General features: G+C 38.5%; 1 protein-coding gene across 4 annotated transcripts in view; it reads left to right on the top strand.

Annotated features, from left to right (window-relative positions):
* Positions 1 to 23,043, top strand: part of LOC126248465 (epidermal growth factor receptor kinase substrate 8-like protein 2) — a 217,871-nt gene that overhangs the window by 135,051 nt on the left and 59,777 nt on the right. For all 4 annotated transcript variants that reach the window (XM_049949474.1, XM_049949471.1, XM_049949473.1 and 1 more), the window contains exons 2-8: positions 1,853 to 1,943; positions 5,183 to 5,253; positions 5,512 to 5,723; positions 5,832 to 5,987; positions 12,547 to 12,727; positions 17,768 to 17,984; positions 18,907 to 19,027. In XM_049949474.1, coding sequence (XP_049805431.1) covers positions 1,888 to 1,943; positions 5,183 to 5,253; positions 5,512 to 5,723; positions 5,832 to 5,987; positions 12,547 to 12,727; positions 17,768 to 17,984; positions 18,907 to 19,027 — 1,014 coding nt within the window. In that variant the 5' untranslated portion in view covers positions 1,853 to 1,887. The remainder of the gene's footprint in view (positions 1 to 1,852; positions 1,944 to 5,182; positions 5,254 to 5,511; positions 5,724 to 5,831; positions 5,988 to 12,546; positions 12,728 to 17,767; positions 17,985 to 18,906; positions 19,028 to 23,043) is intronic.

Below are 23,043 nucleotides of genomic sequence, written 5' to 3'. Positions count from 1 at the left end.
GATGCAGGTGACCGGACAGGGTGCTTACATATGTTATGTTGTGAACTGACAAGACAGCCAGTCCACAGTGACGGGTAACCGAAAGGCACGCGCTTAAACTCACGCAGGCTAGAGAGGTCTGAAACAGGATACGTAATGAATGCTATAAAGAAAAGTACGTAGCTTCTGGAATACTTAACTTTAATCCATCCTTGTTGTACATTGCTCTTGACAATACAAGTGAGACTCTGTAGATACATGCTAATTGCGCCTTGCTAGGTCGTAGCCATGGACTTAGCTGAAGGCTATTCTAACTATCTGTTCTGCAAATGAGCGAGGCTTCATCAGTGTGCATCGCTAGCTAAGTCGTCCGTACAACTGGGGCTAGTGCTAGTCCGTCTCTCGAGACCTGCCGTGTGGTGGCGCTCGGTCTGCGATCACTGACAGTGGCGACACGCGGGTCTGACATGTACTAATGGACCGTGGCCGATTTAAAGCTACCACCTAGCAAGTGTGTTGTCTGGCGGTGACACCACATGTTACTTGTCAGAGTCATATCTAGACGTATCAGGGGTCCCATATCGCTCCAACTGCACACGCCCCACACCATTACAGAGCCTCCACCAGCTTGAACGGTCCTGCTGACATGCAGGGTGCATGGATTCATGATGTTGTCTCCATACCCGTACACGTCCATCCGCTCGATACAATTTGTAAAGAGACTCGTCTGACCAGGCAACATGTTTCCAGTCATCTACAGTCCAATGTCAGTGTAGACGTTCCCAGGCGAGGCGTAAAACCTTGTATCGTGCAGTCATCAAGGGTTCGCGACCGTGTCGTGCAGTCATCAATATCGATACTGTTTCATTGAATGGTTTGCACGCTGACACTTGTTGATGGCTCAGCATTGAAATCTGCAGCAATTTGCGGAAGGGCTGCACTTCTGTCACATTGAACGGTTCCCTTCAGTTGTCACTGGCCCCTTTCTTCCAGCCACGGCGATGTCGGAGATATGACTTTACCGGATTTCTGATATTCACGGTACACTCGTCAAATGGTTGTACGGGAAAATCCCCACTTTGTCACTGCCTCGGAGATGCTGTGTCCCATCACTCGTGCACTGACTATAACACCACATTCCCTTAAATGTTGATAACCTGCCATTGCAACAGCAGTAACTGATTTAACAAATGCGCCAGACACATATTGTATAATATATGCATTGCCGACCGCAGCACTATATTCTGCCTGTTTACGTGTCTCTGTATTTGAATACGCATGTCTATACCAGTTTCTTTTGTGCTTCAGTGTAGCACCATAACTTACTATTATCTGATCTGCAATAATGTATCTGATTTGTCCTAACCATTTTAACTAAATTCAGTAATAGTTTACGAATGAGAATTACACACAGTTATGTCTCAATTTTTTTAAATTTTAATTTGGGTGGAAATGTTGAGGCAGTAATATCTCGAACATTATATACAACTTAATTGAGTTTACACTACTTCCCCATTTTGTTTCTGTGTCACAAGAACATTATACTGACTGTGGCACCAGACACATGGAGGTATTTAAGGTGTGTGCGAATATGTGGCAGTAATATAAAACTGATGAATGTTCAGGGTAGAGCTCATAGGCAACTTAATCTATTCCCATTGTTTAAACAGTCTGCAAATTCCACTGTTAGAATGAAAAACATCATCTCAGATTTGGGATAATAGTTATTAGTTATTACATGTAATTATAGTGATAAGTAATCATTTAAATGCATTAATAGTAATTAGTAATTAACTGTGTGTGTGTGTGTCACTTTGTCTGGGTCTGTGAATGTGGAATATGGAAGACAACTTACAAGTGTATTATGTTACAGGCAAAAGAGGTTCCCTCCTTGGTGTAGAGGCAACCATGCCAGGAGTCAGGCACGCATCACCGGATGAGAGCTGGGAGGACAGCAGTTACAGGTAGGGCTACTACTTCCGCTGCTGTGTTCTTTCGTGGTTCATTGTGTTTGTAGCGAGCTAATTGAAATTTAGAATTTGAGACTACACTTCCCTTTTTCTCACTGATATAATCCATGCTGGATAATGAATAACACCAACAGAGAAGCTATATATAGATAACAACAGTTCCATACTAACGATTAAGTTCACTTGTAAAGTAGTTATGAATCCAAAGACTGTGCCAGTCATAGTCCTGTTAGATGAAGTATTTTCTTTTCTTCCTCTGACCTGTGGATTTGTTTAGACATATAATTATTAGGAGAACCTGCAGATTAACACCCAATCTAAATCAAGGTACCAGATAAATTTACACAAAAAGAAGAAACAAAAGTTTAAAGATAACGGGGGTGGGGTCAAACCCAGAACACTTGGATATATAGTTTAGCATTTATTGGGTGAGCCATAAAGCCATATGCACTCTTAGACTAGCTAAGAATAGTGATAAATAAAGTGATGTTAACCTTCCAAGAGTGTGTGTGTGTGTGTGTGTGTGTGTGTGTGTGTGTGTGTGTGTTGGTAATTGTCCTCCTGCATGTGTCTTCTTCTCGATGCCTCTATTTACTGATTAGTGAGCTATCCCCATACAGTTAACTACCTGTTTATGATACTGCAAGTGTTGCGTGCTATGTGCATCAAGGGTGGTGCAGTTCAGAAAAGTGGAACGACTGAGAACAGGTCTAAGATAATAGATTTTGCATTGTGTTATACATAGTGCTGGTTGTATAAAGTAAAGTATTAATTGGTACCCATATAAGAATGATTAATAGGCTCTGCAGCTTCTGTCCATTTGGACTGTTATCTATGTTTAGGGTCTTGTTTTTTATTCATAGACATTATCAATTTAGTATCCCATTGTGGGTGATGCACACTACAAGAAGAGAAATGTGCCCAGGTATCCAAGAACTTTATTACTAACACAGAGAGTATACAATGACATTCAGTTCTGGATAGCAACTGAAACTGTTTCAGAATGAATGCAACTGAAAGGTCATCATATTATGGTGAAAGTTTGTCACTAACACAATAACAGTTCTTGAATGTACAAGCTGAGTACACAGTCTGTTACAGTAAGGGAAACACTGCTGTAGGCAAGGTTTGTATATATGCCTCTGACAATGTCCTTGGTTCCAACAGGGCTTTGCTGTGCTCTGGTGAATAAACCCATGAAACATCAAATGTTAAGTGTCGAGGTCGAGGTTGGAACTGGCAATGACTGGGAAGGTGCTGGGCAGCACCCTTTAAGGCCACCCAGCAGAAGAGTGCTGGGAAGTTGTCTAGTATTATGTGACTCATGGAGGCAAACAAGTGCTGGCAACAGCAGCACTGTCTCCGGCCAGTGTGGTGCTCACGGATACTGCAGCAGCTGTCAAAGGTGGGATGGTCTGCAGTTGAGTTGCAGGCATCTTGACAAGGGAGCAACCCACATCACTCTGTTGTGTGATGTCTGGCTGGATTGTGAGGGACCATCTGAATGCCACAGTGACATTTGGCATTTATTTTAGTGCATTATATTAGCTAATCTCTTGTTAAATCAGGAGGAAATTTAATCAACCATAACTAAAACTTCTTTATAACAGTAAAGATTCAGTTAATTTGTAAATATAGACAGAATGAGATTTAAATATTTATAAAATGCTACTAAAAAAAGGAGATAGAATGAGCCTTCTTTTGGGTTTTGAAGATATTCGTGGAAGTTCTCATGTTAAACAGTAATAGGAATAGGACAATGTTTGCAGCTAATAGTGTCAAAAGTTAGTCGCAAACAGGGAAGAACACTAGAACCCAAATAGTATTACCTTCTGTATGTGAAAATCTAACATCAAGGTGATGGGAGCTGATATAGATGTAGTTGAATGAACTGGAATATGTAATTCTTGAACTCAAAGATGTCATCATCAAAGACTGTCACTTGCTAAGGAGTCTGATTCTTTTGGGATCTCAGCTCATTGGTTATGGGTTCTCTGATGGTTACATGGATCACTTGTGGAATTGCAAATCCTTCCACAATGATAGACATTTTCTTCAACCACAGCTTGCTCACGTTGCTCATTCAAATGGCGATACACTAATTCCTTGCCTGTCATTTGTGCACTTCATATTTTTGACCTGCCTGTTTGAAGTGTCGACGACATGCTAATCACTTAGGTACTTAGGCTCCCAATTCTGAGTATTGATCAAGCATTTCTGCATCTTGCATTTTGATGCATCTTAATACCTTTTGCACTGTCCTCCATATGTACATTATCCACCTGTAAGTTGCGTGTCCATGATTTGCTTATGGAGATGAGAGTCTTTCATAGGGAGCACATGACCACTCCACCAAAATTTATGTTTGTTTATTGTTGCCTCAATGCTAATAGCATTTGCTTTTTTGGAGGACACCAATCTTACTAAGCTTGCCATTTTATTTTAAGGATTTTCTTCAGAGAATTGATTATATTTCTACAAGCAAATGACATCTCTCCTGCAGGTGGTCAGAGTTTCAGTGCCATAAGTTAATCTTGGTATTATAGTAGACTGCTACACATACAGCTCAGCTCATGAGCTGATGTTATAATTATTGAAAACCCCTTTCTTTAGGTGACCAAACTCTGTGCTGGTGTATTTGGGACAATGTTGAATTTCAGCATCAGTGTTTTCACAAGTTGATAGGTAAGAGCTGACATAGGGGAAAACGTCATATGCTCTGCAAAAACTTGCCATTGATTATGGTGGTGAGAGGCGTTGCTTAAGCAATTTAAGTAGGCTGATACAGAATATGGGTCTTTTTGAGGTTAAGAACTAGGCCAATGCCTGTAGATAATCTTTTGATTTGGACAGAACAACATTGTCATCAGCATATTGGAACTCAGTATTGCTAGTTAAAGGTGTTTTTTTACTGGTCGTAAGTTGCTTTAAGTTTACTAATGCTCCATCAATCCTGTACTCCATTTCTGTACCCGATGATAATTTTGCTTTCACAAGATGAACGATTGATAAGTAGGCCTAGAAGTACTTGCGTGGATTTACATTTGGTGGTTCTAATTATACCTGATTTGGAATCTGAAATGAGTAATGACTCAGATTAAATAAAATGATTCATATTTCAAGGAAAAAATTAATATTAATTTGTGTGACTGAGAATGTGAGTATTCTATTGAATCAGTGGATGTATCTTTAGGTAAATGCTTTAACTAACATTTTCTTTTGTTTATTTTCAGAACTTCATATTCTTCTGATCCAAGGAGCATGTATCACCACAGCAGCATCCATTCAAATGGCTACTCTGGAGGTTAGTATTTGTCTGATGCTCCCTATGCAATCTGAATTGCAGAACTGAATTTCATGTGCAATGTTGAAGAAATAATGTTACACAATAATGTTATACAACTTTATAACATAGTGCTCAGATTGTGCTGCTTTCATGTACTGAGCTTTGCAGTTCATAACACTTATGAAAATACAGAAAAAGTAACAGTGAAGAAAATTTTAAAATTTGAAACATTTCTATTTATCTTCCAAAATGGAGCTCATATAATACTATTTGCAGATGGCCAACAAAGTGTGGTTGGAGAAGATGCTCCAACCTACGTTATGGAGCATCTTGCCACATTTTCAGTATCAAAAGAGACAGGAATTGTTTATCCAGCAGATGGTATGAGAAGACTACTACAGTTAGAAAAGTCAAATGGTATTTGGTCACAAAAAATGTCGTTGCGCTTGGACCGACAGGAAGTATTGATAATGGACTATGAAACAGGGGTGTGTGTTTATTGTTTTCCCAAATACACTTACTCTATCTCATTTGTATTTATCTGTATCTTATGGTCAAGAGTTTACATTTAACTGTGTGACTGTTATGTGCTGTAGGCTGTTATGGAACGTTTCCCTGTTGCTCTGATACAAGAACCTACGGCTTTCACTAGTCATGACCCAATGGAGATTTACAACAACATCCTGGTATTTGTTGTTGGTGATGAGAGACATGAACGTGCTGGACAACGTTCGGAAATGCACATATTTCAGGTAAATTTTGCTTGAATTGCAAGGATCTTTGTATGAGACATTCACTGCCTGTCATATGATTTCACTTCATCCTAAATCTATACTAGACAACATTTTCTTCCAAGAAATTTTGCTCCCATATTTCAGAAATTATTCATATTCAACACTGAGGGTATTGTCTAACATACATTTTACATGTGGCCTCCTAATTTTTTCACAACAGCATATATGTAAAAAGTTATCTTCATGTTTAAACTGTTGTAAGAGTCAATGTGGTGAAAATTATGTAGGGCAGACAATCTGCACAGTGTCATACTACTATACCAGTAAGAACAATGTATCAATCATACAATGTAGGCTTTCACGGCTGATATTGTCTTCACTTAAAACTTCCGTGTTGATAGGCTGTGGTTGATGTATAAAACTCTCCCCTGATATTTTGTCTCCGACTGTGGGAGACATCCTCTGTGTTTGCCACTTTACCTTGGAAGATGTCTCCTGCAGTTGGAGATGAAAACATCAGGGGAGAGTTTTATACATCGACCACTGCCTATCAGTCTGGAAGTTGTAAGTGAAAACAATGTATCAAGTTTGTAAACTTGGAACAGTCACTGATGGCTGAACATAGACATAAGATATCTTTCAAAGATGTGAAGATTTTATCTCATGCTGCAACTTTATGGGGCTTCATAACAAAAAAAGTGGTAAAAATTCAGATTTGCACTAGCAAATTTAACAGAGACAGTTTGTGTAATTCTTGAATGGCCTGAGTCAGGTGCTGAAAGAAATTGAGTATCCTCAAAGAACCAAAGTAAAAAACTTGATTTCAAATAAAAGTGGTAGTGCTGAGGGCAATCTCCATTCTCCTTCCACCTCGTAGTCCTGGCAGAGATGAATAGGGGGGCTGTACTCATCTCTCTGTTTATTTTCTATTCTGCCAATAGTAAGCCAGACTACACACATTGCTCATGGCAGTCAGTCAGCTCCTAATGAAAAACCTGGTGCATATTTTCACAAGTTTGAGTTCCAACTCTAACATTATTCTACTTGAACAATGAAAAAATTTAATGCAGATATTTCATGTATTTTCTATTAAAAACTCAATGATCTCAGTAATTCAAACAAAAGTACATCCAAATCATTTCAAGAGATTACATCTATTTAAACGAATTACATTTGTATGTACAAACTCTAGTGAATTAATTTTTTACAATTACAGCTGTTATTGATACATGTCAAACAGTCTTACATATTACTTGCTGTTCACAAGCACAGAATTTTATGAGAAATACAATTGGCAGTCTAATTTCTTTAAGGATGTGAAGCTTTTGTAATAAATGCATGGCTACTTTATATGTAATTTACTATAGTTGTTGTACTTGTCATACATAATCTGCATCTTTGTTGTGGTATAGTACCAAAGACAGTAGAATTGCGCATAAGAAAATTATTGTTTGAATGCAGCATCTCCCTTCAATGGCTCCAAAAGCCAAATAGCTTTCAGAAAAGTTGTCCTTAGTCATTATCATGGTGAGGACAGTATTAAAAGTCTCAACTTATAGGTCTTTAGCATCCATGTCACTTTCAACTGGTATGACTGATGTGTGGTTACTGCAATGTTCAAATGTACCTATGCTTCTGGTTTTGATTCCATTGATACCTAGTGCCATTGATATAGTATGTGATATCAAACTTACTGCCTGAGCCCCATCTTATTCTGTTACTCACTCCTGTGAATGGGACCGAGCGAGGTGGCGCAGTGGTTAGCACACTGGACTCGCATTCGGGAGGACGACGGTTCAATCCTGTCTCCGGCCATCCTGATTTAGGTTTTCCGTGATTTCCCTAAATCGCTTCAGGCAAATGCCGGGATGGTTCCTTTGAAAGGGCACGGCCGATTTCCTTCCCCATCCTTCCCTCCCCCGAGCTTGCGCTCCGTCTCTAATGACCTCGTTGTCGACGGGACGTTAAACACTAATCTCCTCCTCCTCCTGTGAATGGGAACATGTTATGCAGGTCTTGGAGTCACTCGCATCCATCTAGAAAAGTTTTTACTGAGTTTAATGAAGGCAATGTTGGCCTGATGTATTCGACAATGCCATTTGGCTACACTGTCTAAAGGATTGTTCTAAGAAATACCAAATTAAGATCAACCTGAAGATGCCTAAATAAGGCGAAACGCGTAGTTGAAAAATATAAAAAAAACTAAAATTGCAACCAAGACTGTTTTTAACCAATACTAAAAGTGTTTAAATTTTTAATCACTTGACACAGCTAGAAACCTAAGGAAATTTGATTCATTGAACCCAGTAATGTTTTTTATAAATTTGTGCAAATTTAGCAATCAGGGCTGATTGCAGAATGGACTAGTCTCAGAATATGTTTCTTTTACAAGGGGCAATCAATAAGTAATGCAACACATTATTTTCCTTGGCCATTTTTGGTTGAAAAAATGCGGAATTTGTTGTGGAATGTATTGGAATATTTCTGCTTCAGTGTGTGTAGTTTAATGAAGTTCCAATGGGTAGTGGCACTATATATAGTCTTCAAAATGGCGTCTGTAACAGAGGTGCCTCAGCAGAGAGCTGTCGTTGAGTTTCTTTTGGTGGAAAACCAGGGCCTTGCAAAATGTCTATGGACACCCAGCAGTGAACTAAAGGATGGTGAGCTGTTGGGCAAGGTGTCTGTCATCATTGCAACAAGATCATGGAAACCTGTCTGATCTCCCATGTACAGACTGGCTGCACACAGCTGCTCAACTGGACGTCTCTGTTGGTAGCGCTGACATGCTCGTCCACCAGTTGGGATGCTCGAACGTGTGTGCTTGTGGGGTTCCTTGCTACCTAACAGAAGACCTTAGAGAGCAACAAAGGACAATCTGTGCAGAATTGCTTGTGTGTTACGAGACTGATTGTGATAATTTTTTGTTGAAAATTTCTCAGGCAATGAAACATGGGTTCATAACTTTGAACCAGAAAACAAAACGGCAATCCATGAGTGGTGCCACACCAAGAAAGAAGAAAAAGTTCAAAACTGCGCTGTCAGCCAGTAAAGTCATGGTGATGGTCTTTAGGACTCTGAAGGGTTTGTTCTGTTTGCTGCCCTCATTCATGGTGCAATGATCAAATCTGAAGTATATTGTGCTACCCTCAAGAAACTGAAGAAATGCATTCAGTGTGTTTGTCAGCACAAACATGCAAATGAACTTCTCATTCTGCATCGCGAAGCAAGGACTCTCACAAGTCTGCTCACCTGAGAGGAGTTTACAAAACTACATTGGATTGCTCTACCTCATCCACTTTACAGCCCGGATCTCGCACCTTCCAACTTCCATCTTATTGGCCCAATGGAGGATGTACTCCATGGGATGCAATATTTGGATGGTGACAAGGTTATTGATGCAGCAAGATGTGATTCTTCAGTTTCTCCCGGCATATTTCTTGCTCGAACAGTCCACGGGTGTACTGTTGGTCCATAGTGTCCAATGGGCACAATATTTCAGTGATCAGACATGTCACCATCGTCAGGTGCGCTGACAAACTCCACAGGGCACGCACCATCTCTGACGCAGAGAGTCTGCCCCAAGAGCTGGGACACCTCAAAACTGTATTCCGGAAAAACAGGTACTCGGAATGGCAGATCAGATGCGCTCTCCGCCCCACTTCTACAGTACAGCGTGTGGAGATGGAAGAAGTCATGGAGAAAGAGATAGCCATTGCCTATATAGCATATACTGGTGCACTATTGGGAAAATAGAATGAATATTGAGGAAACACTGAGTAGGAACTGTCTTTTGCCCGGCAAATAAAACATGAGCATTATTGGGAAGTGACAAAGACTATCTTGGTTTGCGGAAGGCTGGCATATACCAGATTCCATGTGAATGTGGGAAGACATATTGGACAGACAGTGCGCACCATTGCAGATCATTGCCGAGAACATCAGAGGCACACTCGACTTGGTCACCACAACAAGTCGGCGCTCACAGAGCACTGTTTGTCTGAAAATCACAAAATGGACTATCAACATACCAGGGTCTTCGCACAGACATCTAAATACTGGGTCAGCGTTGTTAGAGATGTTATCGAAATTCGTTCCAGGGATGGACTTATCAACCAAGATTGCGGCTACAGCCTGAGCAGGGCAGCAAAGGAAACAAACGGGCGACTAGGGCAGATGAGGCCATTACACCGACCCCACCACAGATGCCGAAGCCAGCGTCTCAGTGACCACTGACGTGGGGGCACGAACCGCAGAGAGAATGCCTTGTGAGGGGAGGGGATTTAATACGGCCACCTGCCCTCAGGAGCTCAGTTCGTCAGTGCACCTGATGATGGCAACATGTCTGATCACCGAAATATTGTGCCCATTGGACACTATGGACCGGCAGTACACCCGTGGACTGTTCGAGCGATTCAGCAAGATGTTTGCTCTGATTTTGAGCAGTAAAGTGCTACCTTGCAGGCTTACAGGCCCTCCAAGTAAGGTGATATAAATCCGTTGCATTGAATGAAGATTAAATTGAATTATATAGTTTTTTAGCCAGAAGAATGGGAAATAATATGGTTTAGTGGAATCCTGAATGAAACTGATCTTCTTTCAGAAAAAATTGTGTTGCCTTACTTATTGAATGCCCCTCATAGATTCTTAGGTATTTAAATTTTTTAAAAAATGTAAGTAAAATGAAACACAGAAAATTATGATATTGTTAGATGAGGTGGCACATATTGAATAAAGGGTTTATAAATGACAAATCTAGTATTATTTAATGTATTAATTCATGACATTACATCAGACAGTTCCACCTCTACATTTTCAAATTCCCTGTTATCTTACGTGCAGACCCTGCATATTTCAGTACTTACCTTTGGAGTCCTGTCACACTTAGAAAAGTGGCCCAACATATTTTCCATAACTATCTGCCTTTTACCTTTATTTATCTATTTTTTATTTCCTATCATTTATTGCTTTCTTCTTCAAACTGTTTTTCCCTTTTTTGATCTTCATTTGCCTGACTTACTTATAATTAAACTTACGTTTGTTCATTTTTCTTGTGATAGCCATTTACATCTTATTTTTCAACCACATAAAGTATTTTTCTGCAGTTAGGTAATAAGCTTCTCCTCTACACAGTTTTGTTAATTTATCTGGGATTTTAATCCTGCATAATTACAATTTCTTTGCCTTTGCAACATTTAGGTTGCAGTTAATGGAATATTTCAAATGATATTTTACCACTTTCATACAGTTTTTGTTACTCTTTTTTCCTCTATTAGTATTTTAGGAAAATGTCAGGATATACAAAACTTCAGCTCGCTGCCACTTGATTGTACTGCAATGGGAGAAAACAAGACTTTCACATTTGTTCAGCAGTGCCTTATTTTTAATCTGTAGATGTACAGAACGTTATTTTTACAGATATTGTGTCACGTTGATAAACAGTTGCCCAAGATAATATTTTGAGACTGTCTACTTGATGAAAGGACAGTACTTACTAATGAAATATAGCATCTCCTGAAATGTTCCTAAGGGCTGCTTTTTATTGTAGAAAGGAAGATTAGGATTTAATGTCCCATTGATGATGAAGCCATTAGAGGTAGAGCAAAATGTCAGTTTAAAGAAAGATGGGGAAAGAAAATGGGTAGGTCTTTACAAAGGAACTAACATTTATTTGCCTTAAGCAATTTATACAAAGCATGGATAACTTAAATCTGGATGGTTGCACAAAGGTTTGACCTGGTATCCTTGTAAATGTGAATCCAATGTTTTTACACTGTACCACCTCACTTAGTCAGCCTATTTAGTTGCTGTTATTGTACATTTTTAAGTTTCTGGTTTTACCCCACATTGAAAGATCTTATAAGGCAGTTGACAGGAAAAAAGGAAGACCTACAAAGCTAGAATTACAGTGGACATAATATTTTTGCAGTTGATAGAGGGGGAATTCAGCAGCTCTGTACCCACCTTTGAAATCATAGTATTTATTCATATTTATATGATTCTCATGATTTTCATGTGCTTAGGTTGGATGTAATTTGTTTCTTAAGACTTGTGCTATTTTAAGAAGTTCTGAATGCAGGTAGCATAATGTAGTAGTATAAAGGGAGGAAGGAAGAGAGGAAGGGCAGTCAGAATTTGATGATCCACTACAGAACAACAGCAACTTCATTAGACAGTGTTGGTGAATTGATCATGATCATCATGACATTTGCCCAAATTGGTTTTGAGAAATTATGGAAAGACTGAGTCAGTATGGCTGGCTTGGTGTTTTAATTTTATTCCTTTTGTGTCATAACCACTATATCATCACATTCATTTCATATAATAGTGAGTTGACACTATTGGTGGTTTCAGTACACATTCTGTGTTGTAATAACTTCATTTAGTCATCCTAGTATGTCTTTCCCATCTGTATTGTCTGTTTTAGATGTTTTGTAACTGTATGTTCACAAAGTACTACTGTTTATGCATTGAAGAGAGTAATATGGCTCAGTTACCAAAAATTTTAGATTTCGTTATTAGTAAATGTTAATTGTCATTGTATCTCTCTGAATAATGTGCCTTTTGATTGTTGATGTAGTGCCAGACAGTGTCAGCCCAAGAACTAGTTGAGGATTTGAAGATGCTACGAGTTGGAAAAATACCTCCTGGAAGGCAGTCTCGCCATATTCCACCACCACCAGCAACTCCCCCTCCAGAACCACCAAGTAACGGGATAAGTGTAAGGGAACAGGTTTCAGTCTTCAATGCTGCAGCTCATCGTAAGTAACAACTCAAAATATTTATGCCATAGCAACTAGAAAGTTGATAAATATATTTCATACTGCTTATCTACATCAGTAATTAATAATTGTCAAAATACATCAGGGTTGTGACTGGGAGGGGCAGAAGATGTGAAGGGTAGAGGGGAAGGGAGAGGTTTGGAAGACACTCCAGGGCTCTGTGATATTAGAAGAAAGTAAAGAAAGAAAATGAGGTTTTAACATTTTGTCTTCAACAAGATCGTTAGACATTGGTCAGTTGCCAGTCTCCATTGGTGACTCATGTGGAGAATATCAAGTCAAATATTTAGCTTATTCTGCTAATTTTCATAGTTTAAGCCTTAAATTCCTTGCATGTTTTTGTGTGCATGCATAGTTTAATTCTTAAATTCGTTGCATATTTTTGTAGGTCAGGGAGTAGTCTTGTGAATTAGTATCTGTATAGTGTATATTTGTACAATCTGTAGCACATTAATTATTTGTTTTGAAAGGTCAATGGCTGTTGATCACAGCAGTCAGCAGCCAGCCTTCATTTGTGACACCAGAAGAGCAGCAAGTTGTGTATTTAATTTTTCTTGTTTTTATTGTTTAGTTCTTAAATTGGTAGTAGTTGGATGAATATTGTGTGTGTGTGTGTGTGTGTGTGTGTGTGTGTGTGTGTGTGTGTGTGTGTGTGTGTGTGTGTGTGTGGACATGGACATGATCGTGGCGTGGTCACAGGAAGAGCTGGCTGCAGTTCACAAGCAGCTGAAGATGGAGATGTTCAGCCATCCACAGGTTGCTGCCTTGGGTTGATGGAGCATCTGGTGCATCACATGGCACACCTCAGGTGCAACTTGTTTTGCCCTCATGCTCTGCTGCCAATGCAACTTCCAATGTACCTGGCACAGGGATCCGCACTTTCCGCAGGTTGAGTGGCAATTTGTAGTGCGTTCGTGTCGCCCAAGGCCGAAACTCAGTGTGGAGACTGCGCGTCTGGTGTCATCCATTCACCTTTTGAGTGGACAGGTGGCAATTGATTCAACAGGGTCCAAACAGGGATAGAAGTTTACTGTTAGGTGCATTAAGGAGCCCCTTTAGGAAAATAACATCCAGGGTTGGAAAGAAAACCAAAGTGCACTGTGTATGTCTGCTGGGAGGGATCATCCAAGATGTGGAGGAGGCCCTTCCTGCAGCTACAGAGTGTACGACATGCAGTTGGCTGCAGGTTGTGGCTCATGTTGGCACCAGTGACATCTGTTGCTTTGGTTCTGAGGAAATTTCAATTTGGATGAAGACTACTGGCCTTGCATGCAGGGTGCAAGTAGAGCTCACAATTTGCAACATTGTTCCTAGAACTGATTGATGTCCTTTGGTTTGGAGCTGAGGGTGGGGAGAGGGTTTCAACCAAAGGATCCATTGATTTTGGCTGCAGATTTCTAGACCTTCATTATGTGGTGGAGAATTGTAGGACTCCCCTTGATAGGTCAGGTGTGCAGCACAAAAAGAATGCAGCTAGTCAGATAGCAGAGTACTTGTGGAGTGCACATGAGGTTTTTTAGGCTAAGCAGTCGTTTGAGGTTCTCTGATGAACATTCATCAGTCAATATGCAGAGAGCAAAATCAGACTGTGTACAAGGTAAAGACACTTAGATTCTCAAAATTTTAACAGTAAATTTTTGAACTACTCGTAACAAAGTTCCTGAACTTAACTGCCCTCCAGAAAAGTTGTCATGCTCAAATTATTCTTGGAACTCAAATCTGGCTTAAACCCAAAGTAGAAAACTCCAAAATATTTAGCGAGGTATGGAACATTTATCAAAAGGACTGACTGGATGCCATTGAAAGTGAGTGTTCATTGCTCTCGACAAAAATAGTGTTTCTGTCATGGTTGAAATTGAGTCTGACTTTAAAGTTATTTGGATGTGAGTAATAGACCTAAGCAAACTCAAGTTAATTATGACATGTTTTGTCAGCCACCCGATTCCACCATAACAGTTGTAGAATCTTTCAAAGAAAGTCTTTTCTCAGTAGTGTGGAAGTACCCAGATTGTGCAAAATTAGTTGGAAGTGGCTTTAATCTACTGAGTGTAGACTGGGATTTCGATGAATTCATTGCAGGTGATAACAACAGACAGTTTTGTGGAGTACTTTTGAATGCATTTTCCAAAAACTTTCTTGAACAGCTAGTTACACAACCCACATGCAATAGAAATATTTTAGACCATGTAGCTACAAACAGGCCTATCCTTATCGAGAGTATGAATGTAGAGACAGGGATTAATGATCATGATGTTATCATAGTGGTCACGGTTCCTAAAGTTAATAAATCTGTCACGAAGGCTAGGAGAGCATTTATGCTGGATAGAGCAAATAAGCAGTTTTTAGTGTCTGACAGGCAATGAACGGACATAATTTTGTAACAATTAAAGAATTATGGACAAAGTTTAAACTGATTGTAAATCACGCTATGGGTAAATATGTGCCGAGTAAATGGATTAAGGACAGAAATGATCCACTGTGGGTTAATAACCAAATTTGGAATATGCTGAGGAAGCAGAGGTTATTGCACTCTCAGTTCAAAAAAGAACATGCTAATGTCGATAGGCAGAAGTTGGTTAGAAATTTGTATGTCTGTAACAAGATCAATGCATGAAGCATATAACTTCCACCATCATAGCTTTGTGAAAGAGCTTGTTGAGAACCTGAGAAAATTCTTGTTTTGCATAAAATTGCCAAGCGGGTTGAAGGATTCCATCTATTCACTTGTTGAGTAGTATGGTGTCGAAATAGAAGAATGCAAAAGGAAAGCTGGATTCTTAAATTTTGGATTTAAGAAATCATTTACATAGAAGGATCATACAAACATCCCACTATTTGACTGTCACACAGATTCCTGTATGGAAGACATAGTAATAGGCATCCCTGGTGTAAAGAAGCAACTGAGAGTTAAAAAGAAGTAAGTTGCCAGTTCCAGATGGAATACCACTTTGGAGAGTACACTGTGGCATTGGCCCCCTACTTAGCTTGCATTTATTGCATATCTCTCTCCAAGCACAAAGTCCCAAGTGACTGTTAAAGCATGCAAGTGACTTCTATCTATAAGAAGGGTAAAAGAATGGGCCTGCATAATTACAGACCAATGTCCTGAAAATCAGTTTGCTGCAGAACTCTTGAGCATATTGTGAGTTTCAATATAATAAATTTCTTGAAGACAGAAATGCTTCAGTCCACAGATCAGCACAGATGTAGAAAGCATCATTCATGTGAAACTCAGTGTGCCCTTTTCTTGCATGATGTACCATGAATCATGGATGGACAACTGGCAGACTCCATACTCCTATATTTCCAGAAAACATTTGGCACAGTGCCCCATTGCAGACTGCTAATGAAGGTATGAGCATATGGAATAAGTTCCCAGATACATGAGTGGCTGTAAGACTTCTTAAGTAATAGAACTCAGTATAATGTCCTCAACAGCAAGTGTTCATCAGAGACAAGAGTATCACCAGGAGTGCCCCACGGAAATGAGATAGGACTGCTCTTAGTCTCTATATACATAAATGATATGATGGACAGGGAGAGCAGCAGTCTTTGGCTGTTTGCTGATGATGTTGTGGTGTATGTGAAGATATTGTCATTGAGTGACTGCAGGAGGTTCAAAAATGACTGAAGATAAAATTTTTAGTTGGTGTGATCAATGGCAACTTGCTCTAAATGTTAAAAAAGAAATGTAAGTTTATGCAGATGAGGTGGAAAAACAGTCTTGTAATGTTTGAATACAGCATTAGTAGTGTACTGCTTGACACAGTTGCATTGATTAAATACAGTATGTAATCATAATGTTACAGGGTGATATGAAATGGAACGAGCACGTAAGGATGGTGGTAGAGAAGGCAAATGATCAACTTTGATTAATTGGGAGACTTTTAGGAAAATATAGCTCATCTATAAAGGAGACAGTGTGTAGAACACTGGTGCAATCCATTCTTGAATACTGCTTGAGTGTGTGAGATGCCCACCAGGCCAGACTAAAGAAAGATATTGAAGAAATTCAAAGAAATGCTGCTAGATTTGTTACCAGTAGGTTTGATCAGCTTGCAGGTATGATGGAGATGCTTTGTGAACACAAATGGGAAGCCATGGGGGGAAGATTTCTTTTTGCAAAACACTGTTGAGAAAATTTAGAAACCTGGCATTTGAAGCCAACCGCAGAATCATTCTACTGTGGCCAACATACATTTTTGTAAGGACCTTGACGACAATATAGGAGAAATTAGGGCTAATATGCAGTCATACTGACTGTTGATTTTCCCTTGCTCCATTTGTGAGTGGTACAGGAAAGGAAATCACTAGTAGTGGTATAAGGTACCCACCGCCATGCAAGGTACGGTGGCTTGTGGAGTACGTATGTAGGCATAGATGTAGATTAGGAATGGAACACAAGCTTGGATCATGATTGTAAAAACAGATTTAAAGGTTAACAATTATGTTAATCTTCCTTCAGTAAATCTTAATAAACTTAATAAGATTTCTCAAGAGATGTAAGATTCATTTTATCCTCTTTCCTGTTTATTTAAACTACTATAATTTCTTCAGTAGTCTAATAATTGATTTCCTGGTCCTTGTCTGGCATTAATGTGTCACTAATTATGTTGTAGTTTGTTCCAGGGTCTATACTAGTTTGGTTGCAGATATTTTTCCAGCATGACTTTCTAATAACATATCTAATATAAGACATGGACTTTGCTCTGGAAAGCAGTTGAAGATAATCAGTCAATAAAGATGTTAGTTACAATTTTAATGATTAAGTTGTGAATCTTATATTATGCCTAGTTTCTTAGTGTGATCTTTCACCCACTGAATTTACTGAAATGCAGGATTGATTAATTATTATGTGTATTATGTGTTTACATCCAAATAGGAGAGATTTAGAATTGGTATGAGATACTGTGTCAGAAATTGCTTGCTTACTATTGACAAGTGTCATGATTTAAATCTAAAAAGCAACACTCCACATTAATGTAGTAATGGGTTCAGTTAGAATATTTAATTTTTCAGAATCAGAATCACGTGGTGTCCCACATGCAGAATTAGCATCAGGGATGTATCCTCAACGTGATGATATGCCGCTGAATGATGATTCAAGTTCAACATCAAGTGAAAAGTATGAACGTGATGTTACAATACTTAATCACTGTTTTGATGATATTGAAAAATTCATTGCAAGGCTTCAACATGCAGCTGCTGCCTCACGAGAACTGGAGCGCAGGCGCAGGTAAATGCGCGTACATTATACCTGAGAAAACTAAATCTGACTGTGTATTATATTGTATTACCATTTTGTGAATTCATGCGTTACTCAACACAAAATCATATTTATTGTGCATAATTACATTTGAGATTTACAACAGTTATGAGACTATGCATACATAATTTCTCTTTGCAACCTCTAGAGGTGACTGTATGGCACATAATTGTTAGTTGCTATTGGATTGTAATACTGAAGAGTGAGTTGCTATTGAATTGTAATACTGAAGAGTGAGTTTCAGCGAATAAAGTGTGTTATTTGTATTCTTATGTATGTGTGTTATTACTAAAGGTGGTGAGATAACAGTGTTCTGTGAGAGAAATGATGCGTAGGTCTGCTTTTAGTTGCTGCTTCTTTGTATTTGACATTTATCCTATTATAGGAACTAGTAGTGAAGCAATGATACATGTAAGATGTTTGAGTGCCTTGAGTACACTCAAAGATTCTTTTGTGTGCCATAATCAGATGTCATTTTATATCCAACCCGATTTACCATGTCTTTCTTTTTCCAGTAATACCAGGTATGAATGACCCATGTCCATGTCTCCACTAAAAGTGGGAAAATATCTTGCTGCTTGCATTATTTTTAGTGCTATATTCTCATTTTGCCTCCACTCCCTCTTCCTGGGCCACATTAATGCACCCACTCAACTGTAGGCTTCCAGAGATTGGTGGCATTATAATATATTTTAAAATTGTGTCTTTTAGATGTAAAATAACTGTCATTTGATAATGTCATACACATTTTCTATATTTACCGTATATAAAATTGGAATGAGCACTATTTTTTAATAACAAAATAATGTCAGGTGTACTGATCAGTGGTAATTGCAGATTCTACTCACATAATGCAAATACATTATCTATTTCATTTCTCTGTAAACAACAGGACTCGCAAGTCAAAGAAGAAAGATCTGGGTGATGGTATGCTGACAATGAGGGCAAAGCCTCCACCAGAAGCTGAATTTGTAGATATATTTCAGAAATTCAAGCTTTCCTTTAATTTGTTGGTGAGTAGTATATGTTTTTTTTTAATGCTAATAAATACTCTCACTAACGATGTTCTTAACCTGACAAACTCATTTTATTGAAAAACAACAATACAGAAAGGATAGACTACCACTCACCACATAGAGGAAGTGTTGAGTCATAAAAAAAGTAGAAATATTCAAGCTTTCAGACAAAGTCCTTTCTCTTACGCATTCACACAACAACAACAACTTACATTCACATGGCTACTGCCTCTGAGCACTAGAGCCTGACTGTGACTGGCAGTGTACTGTGTACAGTAGAGGAGCTGTTCAGAGATGACAATTGTTTGTATGAACGTGGCAGTGCACCTTGTCATAAAGCAGCATGTGTGAGGTGGACAATAACATTCCTGTAGTGGACTGGCCTACCCAGATTCCCAATCTGAGCCCAGTGTAACACTTTTGAGATGAGTTAGAACACTGACTACACTCCAGGCCTAGTTTTCAGCATGACTACCTTCTCTAGTTTTAGCTCTTGAGGTGGAATGGACATCCATTCCTCCACAGTCATTCAGACACCTCATTGAATTTGTCCCCACCCAAGAGAGTTCAAGCCATCATAAAGGTGAAGGTGGAACACCCTATTAATGCCTTCTAATAGGTGTCAGGATACATTTGATTGGATAGTGTACTTGGAACAGATATATTGAAAAGATTAGCAATAGCTATGTAAGACATTTGTAATACATGTATCATCCTTTAAAACTGGAGTAGTGTGTAGCTGTATTTTACAGTTGTACATGTGTTAGTTAACAGTTATTATGAGGAAAGACCACTTCTGACATACTTGATATATTTCATTTATTTATTGTATGGTATACATTACTAGATTTTATACAAAGATAAATAAATTACCGTGTATCAGCACTTCAATACAACTCTCCAGCATAATATAACACAAATGACAATAGCTGTAGGTGAATATCAAGATCTTTTATACAAAGTTCTAGGACTTGTAGAGGGGAATGATTACATAATATTTTGAATTGGGAAATCACACATACCTTAAGAGCTATGAGCGTTTGTTCAAGAGAGGAGGTGTGTTTCACAGTTGTGAAGGTGAACAAGTGTTCATAGCTCCTCAGGTATGCATTTTAGAGCCCATATTTATTGGACATTTTTTCCTTGTTTTGGTCCATACACCCCCCCCCCCCCCCCCAGAAAGTTGCCTACTCTATAATCTTTGTAACAACAGTACCAGTATATGTATTCTACTGTGGGAGTTATCAGAACAGTTTTCAATTATTAATTTCGACTCATTCGTTTCTGGGTCAAGGACCATTAACTGAAATTTATACATTTATCCTTCTCCATCATTCCAGAAAGTTTGTAACATCATCATAGTATAACCCTGTATATACATACATTTACAGATGCTGGCACAACTTCGACATTCTGTAGCATTGTTGGATGATGTCTCCGGACATGGTTTCCTATTCAAAATATTATGTACTCCCCCCCCCCCCCCCCCTGTACAAGTTGTAGAAGTGCGTTATGGGAATTTTTGATCACCCTATATAGTTTATCACACCACTTGTCACTGTCAGGAAATCTTTGAAAGGACCATTGTAGGTACTTGTGGGACATGTTGACAACATGAGCAACTGTCTGTCATTCATCACCACAGTCACAATATGGTGATGAAGATTTGCCTTAGTTTTGGAGAGTGTCTGCATATCTTCCTCTGCCCATTGTGATGTGTTTCAGAGTGGTCCAAATCATCCTAAGCTGGTTAAATCTTGGGGGGCTGTTCCTAGATGCAGACAGTGTCAGGCACTATGGAGGACAGTTTTGTTGCCAACAGCATTTTGTCCATGGATGCTATTGAGTCATTTTCAGTAAGAATCCTGGCTGTCATAAGAGTGGAATGTCTTGATCATAATATTTTTCCCTACAGTGGGACTACGTCATTCAGTACTGGAAGGTTGGGGTTATCAACATCTTCTAGTATTCATTTAGTAGTGCACTCTTCTGTCAGATATCAGGCGGTGGAATGTGACTCAAGATAGGTAACCAGTTAGTGGGAGTAGGTTGCATTGACCCACTAGCTACATTCATGGATAAATTAAGTTGCACATCTATGTTTTTCACATATGGACTATTAAGCCAGACATATGCACAGTACTCCACTGCAGAGTTTACCAGTCTGAGTGACAATACTTGAAGAGTGTCTGCTGACACAAGAATGTTATTTCTGCTTTCAAGCTTAGCAGATATTCATGTCAAGTGCTCCTTAAAAGAAAGTATACTAACATGATCCCAAGTTATTTTGGATGCACGTTGTGACAAACTTTGTCTTGCTCAAAATAGATATGAGGGCTTTGTGTGCCAATCTGTTGGACAAATGAAAACATGCATCTTCTCTTTCATTTGAGTTAGGTTGTAACCTCAATTTATGAAAGTATTAGCTTAAGATTTCTACATCACTTCAAGTACTTTCTTTGAAGAATTATCAGGTCTTCGAAGGAAGAACTTGAATACAAATTCATGATTTCCAGAAACTGATGGCTCCAGTATGCCAGTATCATACTTTTGAGTGTCTGTACATAAGGTGCATACGGGGCCCGGAGATAGCATATTGAATTGCCAAAACTGGTTGTGAAAATAAAATAAAATAAAATAACTTCTCAAATTGCATGACTGTTTGCTGATTTTTCTTTTTACATATTCACCACTTCTGTCTTAGCTGCTCTTAGAGAATTCCGATCTGTTTGCAAAATTCCACCAATAATCATCAAGTGCAGTATCAGTTCACCAGATAAAATAGATACATTTTGAGATTGATGATAGACTTCTTGTAGCCATCAGTCTAGCCTTGTATTCAATTGGACTGGTGATACTGATTTTTACTAATACTGCTGTGTAATGTATATTTTTCACATGCATTAATAGAAATATTTGTAATAAAGATACTGAGAACTGGAAGTTGGGAGATGGGAAAGGATAGAAAATATACATTCTAAAATTAGACAAGAATAAAACTACCACACTTTTTTTAACTTACAAGGAAGCTACCTGGCAATAGAATTTTTTTAAATTGTATATGTTTATGATACATGAAGTTCAGAACTCAAATATCACTCACCAAAGGTAGTTTGATGCAGTTCTAAAAAATTCCCAAGAAAATTGATTTTGAAGTTTTCTAAGGAGCTTTAATTCACTGTAGCCTAGATGATACTTTGATAGTTTTACTTCTGAAGGAGGTCGAGATATTACTACAGCACATATAAAAAAAATATATTAGTTAATTTTAGTAAAACTCTGTAATATACAAATATTTAACTTGGATGAAATCTGTGTCCACATGAGTAACAGTATATATTAGTATTGTCACAGAAGAAAACGATAATTGTTTACTTCTTTGAATGCTACTGAATGACAGCACGCATCCCTGTACATTTAGCTATTAACTTTGGTATACAGTCCTGACTGATGACACTAGCTTGCTGCTGCATCTGAACTGCAGTGATGCTGCTGTCAAACAGCACTATCAAAGAGTGGGTCAAATGGCACTGTGCTCTGATATAAGTAGATTTACAGCAGCAGTAATGTATGGAACCTGTTGAGGACTGTCTTGCTCAATGTCTGTCATTTGTTGCTGCATCTGACAGCAACTGTCTTTAGCTTGTGATTTCATCATGAGGTACCAACATTCCTATGGGACCTCACTCTTCGCACAGTATCACACTACGGATAACTGGTTCAAAACTAAGTGTAGTCTTTTTCTTGTTTTATTTTTTAATCCACGTCTAATACTTAGATCATTTAAATATAAAGTTCATCAAACATGAGCTAATTAACACATATGTAATCATCATTTTTTAATGAAAAATGCACATCTTTTCATTTCTAATTGCATATCACATGCAAAATTCCAGTTTCCATGGCAAAAGTAAATTCTTAATTTTTGATATTTTATAAGCAGAGTGTTAATAAATTTGTAATGTTTCTTTTAAAAATAAAAAATCATTATTAACAATCTTTTATAAAATATT

Source organism: Schistocerca nitens, chromosome 3 (assembly GCF_023898315.1).
Source record: "Schistocerca nitens isolate TAMUIC-IGC-003100 chromosome 3, iqSchNite1.1, whole genome shotgun sequence".
Classification (NCBI taxonomy): domain Eukaryota; kingdom Metazoa; phylum Arthropoda; class Insecta; order Orthoptera; family Acrididae; genus Schistocerca; species Schistocerca nitens.
Note: the sequence above shows the minus strand (reverse complement) of the source record. Positions and strands in the feature narration are given on the sequence as shown.